This window comes from Pseudophryne corroboree, chromosome 2 (assembly GCF_028390025.1).
Source record: "Pseudophryne corroboree isolate aPseCor3 chromosome 2, aPseCor3.hap2, whole genome shotgun sequence".
Classification (NCBI taxonomy): domain Eukaryota; kingdom Metazoa; phylum Chordata; class Amphibia; order Anura; family Myobatrachidae; genus Pseudophryne; species Pseudophryne corroboree.
This window is the reverse complement of record NC_086445.1, coordinates 927,522,469-927,543,319: the sequence shown is the minus strand read 5'-3', so window position 1 is coordinate 927,543,319 and position 20,851 is coordinate 927,522,469. Positions and strand designations below refer to the sequence as shown.

The following is a 20,851-nucleotide window of genomic DNA, read 5'->3' as shown; positions in this document are numbered from 1 at the left end:
CCTATTCCAGTGCATTCTGCACAGACACGTATTATAGCAATATAGTAACAATAAGTCCTCTGTATGCAGGACTTTCATTTGATTAAAGGTCACATTATACTGTATATACAGCACAGCCATCTCATCCCAGCACAGCCATGTTTTTATCATGGCCATTTACCCCATATGTCAGGCATGAGTTGATCATGGCTGATGTATGGGGTAAATGATTATGAAGAAAACATAACTAATAAAATTGTGCTAGCCAATACAACTATGAATAATGGGCACGTTATAACTTGCAGCTAACTGACAAGATGAAGCAGATATCGCCCATAATTACGGAATCTGCCAATGTGTCTACAACTACTGTATCTGCAAAGATATTTTGGCACGACATGTTCACAGTTGTGGCTAAACAGCTGGACAGCTACACATTGCATACTTGTGTGTTAGAGGAACAATACTGAGTAAATGCTTATTCAACGTCCATCGCTACCAAGAATTGCATCTGTTTCTTCTTGTAGTTTGTCCAAATCAGCTTAATTCCAACCATTTGAATCTCCTCCATAAATACCAAAACATCTATAGGGAGAACTACATGATTAATTTGCCCAACATATTATCCCTTCCTATTACATATGAACAATGCTTAATGCGCGCTTCAATTCGTCGCACATGTGATTTTCCGACCTGCTAAAGCCGATGGGACTCTCGGCAAAAGGAACGTGGCATGTAATTAATATTCTTGGAGAAACTGCTACATGTTTTAGGCATTTCTCATCAGGCTTAGAAAGCGGAAGCGTAGACTCACATGCACAGATGTTCTGGGCTCAGCCAGCAGCTGCACAGACTCTGGAGATGTTACGGGTGTAAAATGACCTCGTGGCTGAGGGAGGATCTGGAAGTTTAGATATGGAGGCAGTGTGCTGGGGACTTTGGTGCCCCCATCACTGGAACCTGGGCTGTTGGTTCATGCCAAACATGGGTGGAATGCCTGGAATTACACTGTGTGTTCACAAATAGCTTCAATCTCTTCTGTGCCGGCACCTGGAACAGAGGAGAAAAGAAAAAAAGGCTTAGCATTTATAAAGTTTTGCAAGAAAAATATGATGCCAGTGCACACTATAAGCACAAAGAACACTGAACATCAAAACAGATTTAATAAACCCTGCAAATAACATGGGGTTTAATTTAGGTTTTTAGCACATATTTGGTCAAACGTGAGGTCATCCACCACGGCAAGATGACCTGCATCAGATGTGTCCCTCACATTACTAATATTAGAACATGTCAATTTATCAAGGACTTACCATAAACGTACCCTCTAATTTGCAGACAGCAATGCAGGACCTATGCTAATTAAAAACACCTAAGGGCAGATGGGAGAGTTGCTGGTACCAAGTGGCATCCCCTTTCCCACGTATTTTGGATGTAGTCATTATCCCGGTGGTCAGGATCCTGAGGGTCATAATCCTGACAATGAGTGTTAGGTTAGTCACTACGGGGTGGGTTAGGGTTACTCACCGCGATCCATCGGCATTGTGGCGTTGGTATTCTGACTGCCGGCATTCCGTACCCAACCCCTGTATTTGTGTATATAAAAGTACACTTGCAGGTAGAGACTTCCTTCCGTTTGGTACCAGCATCACTCCTATCTGCCCTTAGGCGTTTCTAATCAGACCTGAGATCCTTGGGATAATTTTGTAGCTGCTCTTAATGAAGAATACAGAGGTGACATGTTGCTACATTTCTAGTCTATGGGCCTAATTCAGGTTGGATCGTAAAACGTGATTCAACCGCAAAAATTGCTAAAAAGATGCAGGTACATGCGCAGCGCCCGTCCTGCGCATGCACCCGCATTTTCTGAAGGGGGGCGGGGGGGGGGGAGGGGCGGTAAGTACATAATATGCAGCGGGAATGGAGCTGACTATAGGGATAATTGCTTCCTTTACCAGTTTTATAATAACAACTCTCACACGGTTGTCATACTTCTTGAACTCACAAGAGTCCCCCCCCCTCCCCCCCACTTCTAACAGCAACACATTTGGCCAGGGAAAGAGGAGACTGCTGCTGTGTGCTGGGCTGCGGAAGGTCCAGCGCATCTGCTGCTGTGGGTCTCCTCTCTTTCCCAGCATGTTGTAGGATGTGGGCATGCCCTTCCAATTTGGCCACTCCCCCAGTCCCCTGGGCCTGTCCCCACTCTTGGTTGTCTTAGTGATAGATGTCAACACTTACCCAGGTTGTGATGAGGTGGGTGATACAAGTGCATCATTGCTGTGTTTTCACGGTGAGTGTTCACTCTGGCAAGCAGAAGTCGGCCTCCTTCTGCCCAGAGGGGCTGGGCTCTTTCACAGTGCGGAACACCTTGGTTTGAGCATAAGTGACGGCTGCTGTAAGGTGGAAGCTGTGCAGGTGCAGATCTTTTCTTTCGGTGGCTTCTGCTTGAAGGTTCTGTCCTGTGGCCCCTGGAAGAAGTTGTGGCTTCAGGTTCATTTGGCTCATGCGCTGGTGAAGGAGATAGTGGCGTAGACTGACTGTGTCTCACAACCTCCCTGTTAGCCCTTGGATCAAGGTAGGGTCTAGATGATTGAGTCCTCTGCTCTTTTCGAGTCAAAAGTGATCTAGACTCCCCGCTATTGCCATTAGGTACTCTGTGATCCCTGTGACACCCCAAGTCTGTCCTTGTCTCACCTCTGGAAGACCGAGGTCTTCGCTTGGATCTGTGGGTGTGAGGCACATTGGGCTGGTGTCGTTTGTAGTGGTGATGTCGATGCTGGTGAAAGTGAACATGACTAGCATAGGAACTCTGGCTTGGCCCAACAGTGTTGAACCCTGGGAGATCATTCGGAGGTAGATGAACAGAGGCAAGTGCTGAAGGGGGCGATTCCCCTGGGTTGCTCTGAGAGCTGTGGCAAGAAGAGGAGGAGGAACCTTGCAAGCAGTGTAGACTGACATCTGTACAGTTTTCGCTGGAGGAGCCATTACATGGACCTGAGCTGCTGTCACTGCCTGGGTCGTCCGGTAGATATCCACTGGACACCTGACAGTGTGCAGGGATTACCACTTCCCTGGGTCCTTCTGGTGTACGGCGGTGAGAACGTGGCACTGCTGTTTCCCAATGATGTCCAGCACCAAGAAAATATGGTGAGCTAGACAAAAATATACTATTGTTCAAGGGGGGATACATTAAGGGTGTAGTGGACGGCTGAGCGGGATACTGGAAAGGAGCCGTGCCAGGGTAGCGCATCCATAAATGCGGCTGAGAGGGTGGTTGCACATGCGTCTGACGTGAAGGGGTGTTCTGTTCCACTGTAAAGTAATAAAAAACAAATATTTAAGCCATACACTGAAGACAAATGTTTACTTAAAAGAATAAACCCTTTTATACAAGTAGAATACACCACATGGAGGGAGATTTGGCTGGAGCCGGATGCAAGAGCATTTGCACGCAATAGATTCTATATAGCGCCTGTGCACAACGTGCACCAGTATTTTGAGCAATACATATCTCATGATGTAAAGCAAGATGAGCAAACACTTTCAAAGTGACTTACTTTGAGTAAAACATATCTTCCGCACACTTTCCTCATCAAGTGAGGAAACACAAATACATTGCATTTAAGGTAGCAAGATGCTTATAACCAGTGGAGGCCAGGGTCTGCAGCCCTCTCCTCCTTGCTCTTACTGTGATTGATGGCTGATGTCAATGGGAGGCGGGTCTGCCGGCAGTGTGGGTGGGGCTTAGGGGTGGGGGCAGAGCTTCCGGCGCTGATAAAGAGGCTGGCTTCTAGGGACTGCATCAGCTGCAGCCCATAGAAGCACAAGCGAAAATGTTTTTTCACAGTAAGGGCAATACGTGTGTGGAATTTCCTGCCTGAGAGAGTAGTAATGGTGGACTCGGTCACCACTTAAGAATGGGCTAGATTAATTCCTAATGGATAAGGATATACAGGGTTATGGTGCGTGACGCACTATAGTTATTAAAAAAGAGGAATAAGGAATAAACACAACGACCGATAATAGCAACAGACAAAATTAGTCCTAAAAAAATAATACAGCGTAGGAGACCACATATAGGTTGAACTCGATGGACAAATTGTCTTTTTCAACCTCAGAAACTATGGGCCTAATTCAGACCTGATCGCTGGGTAGCGTTTTTTGCTGTCCTGCGATCAGACAGTCGCTGCCCACAGGGGGAGGGTAGTTGAGCTGTGCAAGTGTGCGAACACATGTGTAGCAGAGCTGCACAAACTGATTTTATGCAGCCTAGGACTTACTCAGCCGCTGCGATCACTTCAGCTTGTCCGGAACTGGAGTTGACGTCAGACACCCACCCTGAAAACGCATGGACATGTCTGCGTTTTTCCAGACACTCCCTGAAAACGGTCAGTTGCCACCCACAAACCCCCTCTTCCTGTCAATCTCCTTGCGATTGCTTTTTTTGCACAATCCCGTCTGTATGCACGATGCCCGGTGCAGTCGTCCGACGCGCCTGCGCATTGCGGTGCATACGCAGTTCGGACCTGATCGCAGGCTGCGAGAAAACGCAGCCTAGCGATCAGGTCTGAATTACCCTCAATGTTACTATGTATGACAGGGCTGACATTATAGCAGTGGAATGGCATCCAATAGGAAGTGCTTGTTCTGCTGGTGCTGTCACAGGTGGACCGGCAGTCCCAGGGGGAGAGATGTTAGGTAAAGCATTCTAACTTTGTCTGCAGTATAAGTTTATACTGGCGACACAGTTAGATTGTTTTAACCAACAGTACCATCGGCATACTCTGCTTGACATCACGCTGCCGTCAAACTCATTTTCGACATTGTCACTGTCGGAAACTTAACTATATTTAACTACACTATGAAGTTCTATAGGTCTTTCCCCAAATTTGAGAATCAAATAAATATTCATGACAGATATAAGAGATTGTGAACTACAGACATACACAGAAACGCTTGAACTCATGTTTATTAGGTACGTGCACGTCTGCCCTTTATACAGCATCATTCATTTATTGAAGTTTATACACTCATAGACGCCTGCTCCTTGTTATATGTTTCAGATTCAACTTTACCTTGTTCATAACAGGCTCTAAGGATGGCAGCCATCATAATACAGGGTGTGTTATTAACCCCTTCGCTGCTATGGGTTTTCCCTCTCCTGTGTTGAGCCCATTTTTTTTATTATTACACTCCTCATACACCAAAATCAATATCACTAACTTTTTTATGCAGAACCCGAAGAAATTCTCTCTCATTTTACTTTTAGAAGTCTTTGTATTGTCAGAAAATTCTGTAAGTCTTTTTGATCTTTCTATTAACATTTAACGAAAATTGCTAAAAAGTTGTTTTGTTCCCTACTTGCAATTGCAACTAAAATCAACTAGTAACAAATACATAAAATGTTTATAGACACAACAACAAATTTGTGGTTCTAGCTTCAGTAATAATCTATCTTTCCATAACAGAGACTTGGCAGGAGGGGGAGAAATAGGGCCTAATTTTTGCAGTCCTGCGTTCGCATAGTCGCCGCTCACCGGGGAGTGTATATTAGCTGTGCAAGTGTGGGATCGCATGTGCAGCCGAGCAATACAAAAAGATCTTGTGCCAAGAACTTACTCAGCCGCTGCGATCACTTCAGCCTGTCCGGGGCCGGAATTGACGTCAGACACCTGCCCTGCAAACGCTTGGACACGCCTGCGTTTTCCCAACCACTCCCTGAAAACGATCAGTTGACACCCACAAACGCCCTCTTCCTGTCAATCTCATTGCTATCAGCTGTGCGAATGGATTCTTCGTAAAACCCATCGCACAGCAACGATCCGCTTTGTACCTGTGCAACGCGCCTGCGCATTGCGGTGCATACGGAGTTCCGACATGATCGCAGCGCTGCAAAAAACGCTAGCGAGCGATCAGGTCTAATTTACCCCCATAGGGTGTTAAAGTACCCCCCCACACACACATTTTCCACCTTTTTATTTTATTGCAACAACGTAATTTCTCCATCTTCCTCTCCAGCCGCACGGAAAAGGTTGTTGTATGCTCTCCATCCCTAGTAGTTTTAAAAGACACAAGTCGCACTTGTACTCCGCAGAGAAGGGGTTAATTATCTGCACTACTTGTTTATTTTGTATTTGTTTATAAATTTGCACTTTTGCACTATGACCACATACATAATTTAGCCAAGCACCTTTCCCACTACTTATCTGTTGCATTTGAGTGTATTCCCATCGAACGCCCATGCTGACCACTTCCTCTAGCTGTCAGATTGCTGCTGTTGGCTACCGCACTCTGCTATAATAAAGAAAGCAATCTCTGGCAAGCATATCAGAGAGCCTGAGATTGCTCTAGTGAGCGAGAGCTGTGTGTGGGAGCCAACGGAATCAGGATGACAGCTGGGGAGTAGTGGGCAGCCTAACACAAATACAGTAAACGGTTTGCAAGGAGTTGATTTCAGTTATCTATGTGGTATTTGTGGGCTGCATTTTGTAATAGGGACCACTATTTTCTAGTCATGCCTGTGTCTACTATATTGCTCTCATCGGACAAGGAGTAAATTGATCGTCTTCAAACACCCGAAACAGTTAAAAAAAATTTTTTTTAAAAACACCTCTTAGAGAACAAAATGCCCAAAAACAGAAACTGCCCCAATATATGTCTACAGTTAGTCTAGATGATCTCACTTACCCAAGATGTCAAACATACACAAGGGACAGGTGTGATTCTGCCTCAGCCAAGGGTCTACACAAGTCAGGTGGTACTCATGGCAACAAGGCAAAATCCGCAAATCCTAGAAAGAAAAAAAGAAAAAAACCAAGGTCACAAAGTCGTTTTTTGCAGCAAGGTCAAAATTCTGTAAGGTCTATCTGTTGTATTTATACGGGCTACCATGTTGAATTCCACATACAGTACATAATGACACTTATACCCCTTTCAGACATAAGCAAACACACAGGACTTATGTCTGAAAGGGTCTGACCCAGGTTGCGACCCAACAATCGACCAGGGGGATTACTTCCGGGACTTGCAACCTGGATCAGTGCCCTGGCTCATTTGTGAATGGTGCGACCCGGGTTTTTCTCCCCGGGTCTTACCTAGAATGAGCCAATTGGCTCTTCGGGGCTTCCTGGCAGGGTGCAGGGCTTCCCTCCCTACAATTGCCGCCAAAACCTCAGCCAATCAGCTCCACCCGCTGCCCCGGACACCGCTCCTCCGAAGCACAGTCTCATCAGGTATGTGTGAAAGGGGTCCACCCGGCAAATACACGGCTCCGCAGTGAAGTGTGAAAGAGTTTTTCAGAGCAGAGACCTGGGTTGAAGCTAGGTTGATAGACCCGGGTTGGAGCTAGGTTGATAGACCCGGGTTGGAGCTAGGTTGATAGACCCGGGTTGGAGCTAGGTTGATAGACCCGGGTTGGAGCAGTGTATTTTCCGGGGGAATATGTCTGAAAGGGGTAATAGTAATTTCTCACTGATGACTGATACAAATTTAATGATCTGCAGAAGAATTACCTGCCCATCTGAAAACTCCTCCAGACATATGGCGCATGGTACAGAGCTGCTGGTGCTGGCGGTTTCAAGTCGGCAACCATTTGTACTCCTTGTGCAACGATCTCTTGAAATCCGAGACTGGTACTTTCTGCTACCAAGACGGCTTATAGCCAGTGCAGTCTGCTGCTGTACAGAGTCCTGGAAGGATAGGCAAAAAAACACAGTTAAAGTTGTTGTCCACTTATGGAAAATCCCCACTCAATAAAATCCCCGCTCAATCCCCTCCTATAACAGGTAGAGAAGTCCAACCATCCCAGGAACCCTGCTATTACCTGAAATAAGGGGGCAAATGCAGTGGAGCTATATTAAATGGGTGGTTGTGCAGAATCCTTTAAGAAATCCAGTGATCAGGCATCTTGTATCCTGATTTATCATCAAAGTATAATGGAAAACACTTGGGGGCTTACCGTAATAGCCAGCAAGATGCAGGCACAGGTGCAGTTCTGGTGAGTCTGCCCATATTTAAAGCGGCAATCATTTAAAAGGCTAGGTTTGTTTTGCCTTTGAAATGATTGGCATTTTAAAAATATGGTCAGACTCACCGGTGACTGCATCCTCTCACAGACATAAGCTCCATGGAGTATAAACACACATATACAACTATTTATATCTAACTATAAATAGAAACAAATCTCTGAAAGTCGCTAATGAAGAGAATGGACTAGTCACCTTTTCTGAGCCACCTTACACCAATAGATTAAACGATTTACTAGCCCTGGCATTGGAACGTTTACTTGCTGCTCAGCTTTCCAGCAGGGGAGTAGTACCTATCCCCTTTCCAAACAATGCCGCAACATTTCAGAATACTGCAAGAGTAGATAGTATAGAGACAGACTGCCTGCCAACTGTACTGATTGCGGAGGGACGATCTCCCACGCCAGCTCTGTTCCTGTTGCTTTACCCAGCCCACTGTCAATATGGCCACCACCACAACATGAGGCCGCTTGCAGAATATTTTTCATGGGCACTTTAAAATCCTAATCCTGCCTCGATTCACATCCTATAGCACTGTGCCTTGTTTTGCAGTAGCTCTGCACAAACTTCTTGCAACGCAAAATAATTCTTTTTATTTAAATAGGATTTTATAAAAAAAATTCTGAACGTATAAACGAAGGGAATAAGAAAAAGTATTTAAAAACAATCCCATCGTCAGGGATACAAGTGGAATAACAGGTAAATATGGAGGGGAGTGCATGTAACTGCAATGTAATGGTGCACTGGGTATTTATGCTAGGGTAGGGACTTGCAGAGAACGGGGGTCCCTTGAGGATGGGTTTCAAGCTTAATTGTTTTGACCAAAATATGAACAATACCACCTTATTTTATTTGCTAGACACACACAGATTTGCAGTATATTATTGTTAGCGCTGACAGAAAAAGTCCTTCTGTTTTGTATACATATATGGCATTAATATTGCCACCAAGCTGGTACTATGTACCACGGAAAACTGAGTGCGGGTATATTTATTTTCTGCTTTGAGACATGCGAGATACATGTGAAAGATGGAAAGGTGGAAGAAGGAGAAACAGAAGGAGTAGAGGGTAGAGGAAAGAAGTAGTATGATAGTGTCAGTAAGGGAAGAAAAACTGGCCAGAGGTGTGAAGCTCAGCAAACACCAAGGGGAGGGAAGGAGGCTTGGCTATAGTGAACAGTACATCGCCGCATAAAAAGCTAGTTTATGGTCCACAGGGCCAATTCGGATGCCAGAAATGGAGGGGTTATTACACAATCAAGGTACCATGTGCTCTTTCATTAAGGCAAACAAAAGAGGCAAGAGGGGGCACCCTTGTCTGGTATTGTTATGAATATTAAATGTGGGGGAGTAAAATCAGTTTGCTAGACCAGGATAGAAGGGCTGAAATAAAGAAATGCAATACCGTGCATAAACTTCCTTTGGAAGCCAAAGGCCTGAAAGGTCAAAGCATGAAGGTCTGGTATACTCTATCAAAGGCCTTTTCTGCTTACAAGGCTATTACCAATGCAGGTGGGGGGATTTGTCATTAGCGATGTGAATGAGGTTGACGAGTTTACAAGTGTTGTCCAAGGCTTGAAGGCAGGGAATATAGCAGACTTGGTCCAAATGAACTAATGAGGGAATAATCAACGTGAGGCGGGAAGACAGAATATTTGCAGAGAGTTTGAGGTCTATGTTTAGGAGGGAGATTGGGCTATAGCTAGCGCATGTAGTGAGGTCACGTCATTTCCTTGTGGATAACTATAATCTCTGCCCTGGTGGTGGCCCCATCAAATTTCTGTCCCATAAGATTAGCGTTAAAAAGATCGAGAAGGAATGGATTAAGGGCAAGTAAAAACCTTTTATAAAATTAGTCTGTGAGGCTATTGGGCAAAAGAAGCTGCAGATGCTTTAAAGGAGTTAACTGCGCAGGCCAACTCCTCAGTAATGCTTCTGTTTAAGGTTAGAAGTGGAGAGTCTGATCAATTGCACAATGCACCCTACTCAGGGGTAGCTGTGGGGAGTGTACGTGGCAAAAGATCATAATTATGTATATTATAAAGAGGACTAGAACTCCCAAAACTTGTTGACTATCGACTAGGGGGTCACCATGAAATCTTCCTGTAGGGTCTCCAATAGAGTGCATTCTGTTTTTGGTGCAAGTTCTTAGTTTACAAGCAAGAATGGCGTCAGCCTTAATGCCTTGTTTGTAAAAACCTTTACTGCAGTCAACGCAAAAGAATTCAAATTCATGTCCCTCCCAAAAATATAAATGTCTAAACAAGTGTACAGAAAAATCATTATTGTTTTTAAAAAGTGGCCATTACCTGTGTGGGGTTCCGTTTGCACTTCAGTCGAATAACAGAGTATGTAACAATGAAGAAGACTGTACCAAATACTGAGATGAGAATCCAGAGGTCATGGTGAAGCTGTGAGAGGGAAATCAGTGTTAGCGCATCAGTCATCCATCCATTACTATAGCAGTGACTTCCTCCTGACTAATCACAGCCGGCTTCCTCCCCAACAATGCACACGTCTCCTCCCCAGCCTTCCCCACCAATATGGTTTTAGTTCCTGCCTCACCCACTTGGGCTCCTCCTGAATCTCTATCTTCAAATATGCTTCTGTGTTATTGTGCACGAGGTTCATCAGCAGCTCCGCATCATGGCCCCGCACCAGTACTACAGGCTTATTTAGTCCGGCTGGTTGCTGTAACTAAGGGGGAGAAGGAGAAGAAGATAATTTCCAAAGTCAGCATTCTTTTCATAGAAACTACTTCAAAACAGACACGTGTTGGCATTGCCCATAGCAACTAGATTCTAGCTATCATTTTATAGAATACAATAGACAAATAATTTGATTGCTATGGGCAACACCCACTTATCCGTTTTAGAACAATTATTAAAACTAAAACTAAATGTTATTGTGGCTGAAAACTTCAACTGTAACATACAAGTCAGTTGTTCTTTGTTTGCGACCATTTTTTGAAGAAATAGCACAAACACCTTGTTCGAATAAATCCTTCCAAACATCACTTCATCCATTAAGAGACTCATTAGAAAAACCAATGTCCACGATTTGTGTTGTAGGGTAAATTAATCTCTGGTTGGTCTGCTTTAGAGAGAACGTAACCTTGTATTGCATCATGTGATTCAGCAACCCCAAACAGTGGGGCAGATGTATTAAGCCTAGAGAAGTGATAAAGCAGTGATAAGCGCAAGGTGATAACGCACCAGCCAATCAGCTCCAATATGTAAATTGACAGTTAGGAGCTGACTGGCTGGAGTGTTATCACCTTCCATTTATCACTGCTTTATCATTTCTCCGGGCTTAATACATCTGCCCCAGTCTTTACAGATCCAGGAGTCACCCACTACATGCCTCGCAACGGATGTGGGTTGATAGATAAACAGTGTCTAGTTAGACAGTCAATAGATAGACACAGATAGAACAGTGGTAGCTCTCTGCGAACCACTCCACAGTAAATACACTGCAATCAACAGCGTCCTTTTCCGGAAAGAAATTGCAGTCTGCCGGCAGACTGACAGACGGTGCGCTTCCGAATTCGGAGATCCTGACGAAGCCTTTCAGGCGAAACGCGTCGATTACCGAGTGCATTGATTCTACGACAGCGGCGCTGAATACAGAAGCGCACCGTCTGTCAGTCTGCCGGCAGACTGCAATTTCTTTCCAGAAAAGGACGCTCGCCACTGCACGGAATCCCGGACAGTGATAGCAACCAACAGAGGAGGTAAGCAGAATGCCCCTGCTTCATTCGGAAGAGTGAGGGTTTAACCCTTTTTATACCTACCAGCTAACTAGCGTAAACAAGCACTAAGGGGAGGTGAACATCCCACCTGGGACCTTTTAAAGCAGAGACTCTTTTGTCATACAACACTTTTTGGACTATACAAGACTGTGACTCTTACATATGAGAATTAACATTCAACATATAGGTAGATGAGAGTAAGACGCTTCGAACTACCTTGTCAAATCACCACGGAGTGACTACCTTTTTTGTTTTGTTCTTGTTTATGTGTTGTCTGTATGTTTTTGGTTTGTGTACCGGTACTAGGTTGTATATAACCACAACAGCAGTATCCATCATATCATGATATATATATATATATATATATATATATATATATATATACACACTGTATATATAATATAGGAGCCATCTATTACAGTGTACTATATAAAGGTCTAATGAAGACAAACATTTAAATAAAATATTTTTTATTACTATACAGAGTTGATTGCAGTGTATTTACTGTGGAGTGGTGCGCAGGGAGCTACCATTGTTCTATCTGTATCTCCCCTTTAAGCTGACGTAGTGCAGCCGTGGCCCCAGCTGCACCTCCCCCGCAGGTGTCCATCACACAGAAAGCGCAGTATCATTTCTTTCTTTTATCTAATAGATAGACACCATATGTTAGACGGACATTAGGTCGACAGGGTCAAAAAGTCGACCTTAAAACGGTCAACACAAAAAAAGGTAGACACCATGTTTTTGCCATTTTTGTGGTTTGTGTGGATAGTTTTGTCATCCTGGACCCCCAATTGTAGAAAGGCATACCCTCGCTGCGCTCGCCACAAGGTTTATAACCAACTCTATGCGGACATGGATAGAGAAGGTATGTAATGGTCCAAAAACATGTTCAATTTAAAAATCAACATTTGTCTATCTTTTTGATGTCGTCCATTTGACCCTGTAGACCTTTGGTACTGTCTACCTTTTTCATGTCGACTTTTGACCCTGTCAACCTAATGTCTGTCTAACATATGGTGTCTATCTATTGACTGTCTAACTAGACACTGTCTATCATCCGGACACCCCTCGCAACAACGGCACAAAACGTCATTATGTTCTACTGTTGTTCTAACAGATTAATTTTTCTTTTCTCTTTCCCAATTATCATGCGAGATTTTTCTTCAGAATGATCAATTTTATTAATGTACACGAAATTCACTCTTGTGGATAAAAAGTTACACTTGCTTAGTATGGGCGGGATGCAACAAACAGTATATTGCAGTCAAACCCTCGACAAGGCCATTTACGGAGGTTTGCCCGCTTACCGCATATACACCAAGCTCTGGAATGTGATAAATTCCAGAGCTTAGAATAGGCTTCTACTCAGTAGAAGTCTATGGGCTTCTGGGCTTCTATTCGCATTTCCTTCGGAGAGTGATCCAATCGGATCCCTCCCAGGATGTCCCCTGGTGGGTGTGTCATGCGATGCATGGGCAGATGGACTCCGGGGTCCTAAACCCAGAAGTGTACACACTGCAAATGACAGCTCTCGTCGGGAGAGCTCTCTTTTGCTGAAAACTTCATGCATACGATGTTCAAAATGATGCATTCCAACTTATATGTGGTAAGAACTGAGAAACGTTCTTTCAAAATGCTCTTAAAAGTGGAATTTAAAAAAAGAAAAAGGAAAAAACTTCCCCCAAAAAATAAGATTTTAAACCTACCGGTAAATCTTTTTCTCCTAGTCCGTAGAGGATGCTGGGGACTCCGTAAGGACCATGGGGTATAGACGGGCTCCGCAGGAGACATGGGAACTATAAAGACTTTAGATGGGTGTGCAATGGCTCCTCCCTCTATGCCCCTCCTCCAGACCTCAGCTAGAGAACTGTGCCCAGAGGAGACGGACAGTACGAGGAAAGGATATTTGTTAATCTAAGGGCAAGATACATACCAGCCCACACCATCCACACCGTACAACTTGGAACATACGAACCAGTTAACAGTATGAAACAAAACAGCATCAGCCAGAGACTGATCAAAACTGTAACATAACCCTTATGTAAGCAATAACTATATACAAGTCTTGCAGAATTTAGTCCGCACTGGGACGGGCGCCCAGCATCCTCTACAGACTAGGAGAAAAAGATTTACCGGTAGGTTTAAAATCTTATTTTCTCTTACGTCCTAGAGGATGCTGGGGACTCCGTAAGGACCATGGGGATTATACCAAAGCTCCAGACTGGGCGGGAGAGTGTGGATGACTCTGCAGCACCGATTGAGCAAACATGAGGTCCTCCTCAGCCGAGGTATCAAACTTGTATAATGTAGCAAAAGTATTTGAACCCGACCAAGTAGCCGTTTGGCAAAGTTGCAATGCCGAGGCACCTCGGGCAGCCGCCCAAGAGGAGCCCACCTTCCTAGTGGAATGGGCCTTTACCGAATTTGGCACCGACAATCCAGCCGTAGAATGAGCCTGCTGGATCGTGTTACAGATCCAGCGAGCAATAGTCTGCTTAGAAGCAGGAGCGCCAACTTTGTTGGCCGCATACAGGACAAACAGTGCCTCTGTTTTCCAAACTCGAGCTGTCCTGGCTACATAAATTTTTAAGGCCCTGACTACATCAAGGGACTTGGAATCCTCCAAGTCCCCCGTAGTCACAGGCACCACAATAGGTTGGTTCATATGAAATGACGAAACCACCTTAGGCAGAAATTGAGGACAGATAGGGGCTCTTGTGAGACAAAGCCGCCAATTCGGACACCCGCCTTGCAGATGCCAAGGCCAGCAACATGACCACTTTCCAAGTGAGAAATTTTAATTCAACCGTTTGAAGAGGTTCAAACCAGTGTGATTTTAGGAACTGTAACACCACGTTAAGGTCCCATGGTGCCACTGGGGGCACAAAAGGAGGCTGGATGTGCAGTACTCCCTTCACAAAAGTCTGGACTTCTGGGAGAGAAGCCAATTCCTTCTGAAAGAATATTGATAGGGCCGAAATCTGTACCTTAATGGAGCCTAACTTTAGGCCCATATCCACTTCTGTTTGTAGAAAGTGGAGAAAACGGCCCAGGTGGAAATCTTCCGTAGGAGCATTCTTGGCTTCACACCAAGATACATACTTCCTCCAGATACGGTGATAATGTTTCGCCGTCACCTCCTCCCTAGCCTTTATCAGAGTAGGGATGACTTCCTCCGGAATACCTTTCCCAGCTAGGATTCGGTGTTCAGCCGCCATGCCGTCAAACGTAACCGCGGTAAGTCTTGGAACACGCAGGGCCCCTGCTGCAACAAGTCCTCCCTGAGAGGAAGAGGCCACGGATCTTCTGTGAGCATTTCCTGAAGATCTGAATACCAGGCCCTTCGAGGCCAATCTGGAACAATGAGTATTGTCAGCACTCTTTTTCGTCTTATGATTCTCTTTTTTAGATGAGTGGAAGAGGAGGGAACACATAGACCGACTGAAACACCCATGGTGTCACCAGGGCGTCTACCGCTACTTCCTGAGGGTCTCTTGACCTGGCACAATATCTCTGAAGCTTCTTGTTGAGGCGTGACGCCATCATGTCTATTTGAGGAAGTCCCCAACGACTTGTTATCTCTGCAAAAACTTCTTGATAAAGTCCCCACTCTCCTGGATGGAGATCGTGTCTGCTGAGGAAGTCTGCTTCCCAGTTGTCCACTCCCGGAATGAAGACTGCTGACAGAGCGCTTACGTGATTTTCCGCCCAGCGAAGAATCCTGGTGGCTTCCGCCATTGCCACTCTGCTCCTTGTCCCGCCTTGGCGGTTTACATGAGCCACGGCTGTGACGGGTGTAGTATGGTATGCCGGAGGTCGGGATCCCGGCGACCAGCATACCGGCGCTGGAAGCCCGACCGCCGGCATACTGACAGTGTGGCGAGCGCAAATGAGCCCCTTGCGGTCGCGCTACGCTATTTTATTCTCCCTCCACAGGGGGTTCGTGGACCCCCACGAGGGAGAATAAGTGTCTGTATGCCGGCTGTCGGGATTCCAGCGCCGGTATACTGTGTGCCGGGATCCCGACAGCCGGCATACTGAAGACCACCCGCTGTGACATTGTCTGATTGAATCCGCACCGGTAGGCCGAGAAGACGATTCTCTGCTTGTCGTAGGCCGTTGTATATGGCCCTCAATTCCAGTACGTTGATGTGTAGACAAGCCTCCTGGCTTGACCATAGTCCCTGAAAATTTCTTCCTTGTGTGACTGCTCCCCATCCTCGGAGGCTCACGTCCGTGGTCACCAGAACCCAGTCTTGAATGCCGAACCTGCGACCCTCGAGAAGGTGAGTACTCTGCAGCCACCACAGAAGAGACACCCTGGCCCTGGGGGACAGGCTTATTTTCTGATGTATTTGTAGGTGGGACCCCGACCACTTGTCCAGAAGGTCCCACTGAAACGTCCTCGCATGGAACCTGCCGAAGGGGGATGGCCTCGTGTAGGTCGCCACCATTTTTCCCAGTACTCGAGTGCATTGATGGACTGACACTCTTTTTGGTTTTAGCAGGTCTCTGACCATGTTCTGGAGTTCCTGGGCTTTTTCCATTGAGAGAAAAACCCTCTTCTGTTCCGTATCCAGAATCATGCCTAAGAAAGATAGCCGAGTCGTTGGAATTAACTGTGACTTTGGTAGATTTACAATCCAGCCATGCTGCTGCAGCACTCTCAGGAAGAGCGACACGCTTTTCAGCAACTGATCTCTTGATCTCGCTTTTATGAGGAGATCGTCCAAGTACGGGATAATTGTGACTCCTCGCCTGCGCAGGAGCACCATCATTTCCGCCATTACCTTGGTGAAAATCCTCGGGGCCGTGGAAAGCCCAAACGGCAACGTCTGAAACTGGTAATGACAGTCCTGTACAGCGAATCTCAGGTACGCCTGATGAGGGGGATATATGGGGACATGAAGGTATGCATCCTCTATGTCTAGTGACACCATAAAATCCCCCCCCTTCCAGGCTGGAGATAACTGCCCGGAGCGATTCCATCTTGAATTTGAACTTTTTCAAGTACAGGTTTAGGGATTTTAGATTCAGAATGGGTCTGACCGAGCCATCCGGTTTCGGGACCACAAACAGGGTTGAATAGTACCCCTTACCCTGTTGGACTAGGGGAACCTTGATAATCACTTGCTGTTGACACAGTTTTTGAATTGCAGCTAAAACTATTTCTCTCTCTGGGGGAGAAGGTTGTAAAGCAGATTTGAAAAATCGGCGAGGAGGCACCTCTTCGAATTCCAGCTTGTAGCCTTGGGATACAATTTCCATCGCCCAAGGATCCACGTCAGAGTGAACCCAGACCTGGCTGAAGAGTCGAAGACGTGCCCCCACCGGTGCGGACTCCCGCAGTAGAGCCGCAGCGTCATGCGGTGGATTTAGTAGAAGCCGGGGAGGACTTCTGCTCCCGGGAACTAGCCGTAGCAGGCATTCTTTTCCCTCTACCTTTACCTCTGGCGAGGAAGGAAGAGCCCTGACCTCTTCTGGACTTATGCGACCGAAAGGACTGCATCCGATATTGTGGTGTTTTCTTTTGCTGTGGGGGAACATAAGGTAAAAAAGTAGATTTACCCGCGGTAGCTGTGGAAACCAGGTCCGCGAGACCCTCCCCAAATAAAACCTCACCCTTGTAAGGCAAAACTTCCATATGTCTCTCTGAGTCAGCATCACCCGTCCATTGGCGGGTCCACAGGGCTCGCCTAGCAGAAATTGCCATGGCATTGGCTCTTGAACCTAACAGCCCAACGTCTCTCATATATAAGGCTGCGTCTTTAATGTGACCCAAGGTCAATAAAATGCTATCCCATCTAGGGTATAAATGTCAGATGACAAGTTATCTGCCCATGCTCCTACTGCGCTACATACCCAAGCCGACGCTATTGCCGGTCTGAGCAAGGCACCCATATGTGCATAAATTGATTTTAAGGTAGTTTCCTGTCTGCGATCAGCAGGATCCTTGAGGGCTGCCGTGTCTGGAGACGGTAGCGCCACCTTTTTGGACAAGCGCGTCAAAGCCTTGTCTACCCTGGGCGAGGATTCCCACCGTAACCTTCCTGTGCGGGGAAAAGTTACGCCATAAGAATTCTCTTGGGAATCTGCAGTTTCTTGTCTGGAGTTTCCCAAGCCTTTTCAAATAACGCGTTCAGCTCATGAAATGGGGGAAAGGTTACCTCAGGCTTCTTTTCCTTAAACATGCATACCCTTGTGTCAGGGACAGAGGGGTCATCTGTGATATGCAAAACATCTTTTATTGCAATAATCATATAATGAATACTTTTGGCCACCCTTGGGTGTAACCTCGCATCATCGTAGTCGACACTGGAGTCAGAATCCGTGTCGGTATCAGTGTCTGCTACTTGGGACAGGGGACGTTTCTGAGACCCTGGAGGGCCCTGTGATACAGCCAAAGCCATGGATTGACTCCCTGTTTTTTCTCTGGACTCTGCTTTGTCCATTCTCTTATGTAATAAAGACACATTTGCATTTAAAACATTCCACATATCCAACCAATCAGGTGTCGGCATCGCCGACGGAGACACCACAATCATCTGCTCTACCTCCTCCTTAGATGAGCCTTCCGCTTCAGATATGCCGACACACACGTACCGACACCCCCACACACTCAGGGATATATATATGGAGACAGTTCCCCAATAAGGCCCTTTGGAGAAACAGAGAGAGAGAGTATGCCAGCACACACCCAGCGCCACCGGACACTGGAATAAAATCCCAGTCAGTACAGCGCTTTTATATAAATATACTCACTGCGCCAAATAAATGTTCCCCCCTCTTTTTTGCCCTCTGTACATGTGTTCAGCAGGGGAGAGTCCGGGGAGCCAGCTTCTCTGCAGCGTGCTGTGGAGAAAATGGCGCTGGTTAGTGCTGAGGGATCAAGCTCCGCCCCCTCAACGGCGGGCTTCGGTCCCGCTCAAATCTTTATACTGGCGGGGATTTTTGTAATATACTGCCTCCGCAGTATATATCTATGCCAGTGTCCCTAGAGGTTTCATAATTGCTGCCCAGGGTGCCACCCCCCCCCCCGCGCCCTGCACCCATACAGTGCCACCAGTGTGTGTGTGAATGCGGGAGCAATGGCGCGCAGTGTTACCGGTACCTCATTGAAGATCTGAAGTCTTCTGCCGCCTTTGAAGTCTTCTTTCTTCTCATACTCACCCGGCTTCTATCTTCCGGCTCTGTGAGGAGGACGGCGGCGTGGCTCCGGGACGAACGGCGAGGGTGAGACCTGCGTTCCGACCCTCTGGAGCCAATGGTGTCCAGTAGCCTAAGAAGCAGAGCCTATCACTTAAGTAGGTCTGCTTCTCTCTACTCAGTCCCACGATGCAGGGAGCCTGTTGCCAGCAGTGCTCCCTGAAAATAAAACCCCTAACAAAATTCTTTTACAGAGAAACTCAGTAGAGCTCCCCTGCAGTGCATCCAGTCTCCTCTGGGCACAGGATCTAACTGAGGTCTGGAGGAGGGGCATAGAGGGAGGAGCCAGTGCACACCCATCTAAAGTCTTTGGAGTGCCCATGTCTCCTGCGGAGCCCGTCTATACCCCATGGTCCTTACGGAGTCCCCAGCATCCTCTAGGACGTAAGAGAAAACGACAGCATCTAAATGCATAGTTCTGGAACGCCATGAAACTGAAAACAATACTGACTCATTTGCAGAAGAGCGATACAAAGAACTAAAATTAGAGGTTTGAATCTAGATCTTTTCCAAGAATTTTTTTTCTGCTTAAATCTTCCATGTATCAGATTCCAGACCCTGTGCAGTCGCATTCTTTAAAACTATGAATATCCGGTTCAGAAACCCATAGACTTATAGAAACTTTAAGTAAAAAATATACAACTTTATCAATTTAGAGATTTCAGTACAACTCCCATCATCTTTGGCGTAAGACTATATGTAATAGACATGACTTTATTGACACGCACACACACAAAATACAAGTGGTATACTGATTACAAGGAACAGAATGTGCTATCAATACCTGGTCCACAGCTCCTTCATCATCACTAATATCAAAGAGTATAGCGCGAGATCCCCTATTCTCTGCAAGCTGAACCTGAAACAAGAGCCATGAGATTACTGCAGGGCAGATACCAAAAATACAAAGAGGAACAAAGGACTGGAGAGAAAGGAGGGTGTGGAGACAGACCGGGTCGGCACACTTTTAGATATCACTTTCTAGAAGGAAATATTGCTGCAAAACTAATGGGGGAGATTTATCAAACCTTCTCACAAGGGCAAAGGAGGCGTTGCCTTTTGCAACCAATCAGATTTTAGCAATCTTTATATAGAAGGTACTAGATTAATGTTAGCTAGAATCTGATTGGTTCCTATAGCCAACACCTCGACTGGTCATCTTTAGGTTTGATAAAATTACCCCTAGACAGGGTTGGACTGGCAAACAGGGGCACAGGGGCACACTGGCAAATGATAGAATATACTGTATTTATAAAGCGGTTCAGACCATACACTCTCTAATGGTTAGCTAAGCCTCCCTATTGACTGGCCACAACCCCTCTGGAGGCTGGACACACCCATATGAATGGGCCCCTACCACAGCATTCCCCTGCTGGGCCCTCCATGCCCCAGTACGATGCGGTCTCTAGATCTACATCATGTACTTCTGTTTCAGAATTTCTTTTAAACTTCACTTATCACGACCTACTCACATAGCAGGCAGCCATTTTGTGAGCTGGGCCAATACGGATGACCATGTAGTCTACTGACTTGTCCAGAAACTAGTGCCTCATCCTCAGCTTGTCAAGTATTGGTTAAGGACTGGGAGAGAGATGTATCAAACCTCAGAGAGAGCTAAAGTGGAGAGAGATAACATGCCAACCAATCAGCTTTTTCATTTATCAAACACATGCCTGTAAAATAACAGACGCCAATTGCTTGGTACATTATCATTTTCCAAGGTTTGATACATCTCCCCCTAAGTCCGGAATGTGGAGGCCACGAATGCACTTTAATCAGCAAGGTCAAGGATTCCCCTCTGGCTACGAGTGTTTTTCTCTCAGTTTGCTCCTTTCTATAGCTGAAGCAAGATACTAACAACATTTACAAAGGGAGGCAAAGGAAGAGGA

At 46.0% G+C, this 20,851-nt stretch overlaps 1 protein-coding gene across 1 annotated transcript in view; it reads right to left on the bottom strand.

Annotated features, from left to right (window-relative positions):
• Positions 1-20,851, bottom strand: part of RNF43 (ring finger protein 43) — a 96,369-nt gene that overhangs the window by 8,267 nt on the left and 67,251 nt on the right. The window contains exons 3-9 of the mRNA XM_063956199.1: positions 19,747-19,821; positions 10,568-10,699; positions 10,312-10,413; positions 7,491-7,667; positions 6,667-6,769; positions 2,218-3,291; positions 794-1,029 (exon numbers count right to left, since the gene is read on the bottom strand). Of these exons, the coding sequence (XP_063812269.1) occupies positions 983-1,029; positions 2,218-3,291; positions 6,667-6,769; positions 7,491-7,667; positions 10,312-10,413; positions 10,568-10,699; positions 19,747-19,821 (1,710 nt within the window). The 3' untranslated portion in view covers positions 794-982. The remainder of the gene's footprint in view (positions 1-793; positions 1,030-2,217; positions 3,292-6,666; positions 6,770-7,490; positions 7,668-10,311; positions 10,414-10,567; positions 10,700-19,746; positions 19,822-20,851) is intronic.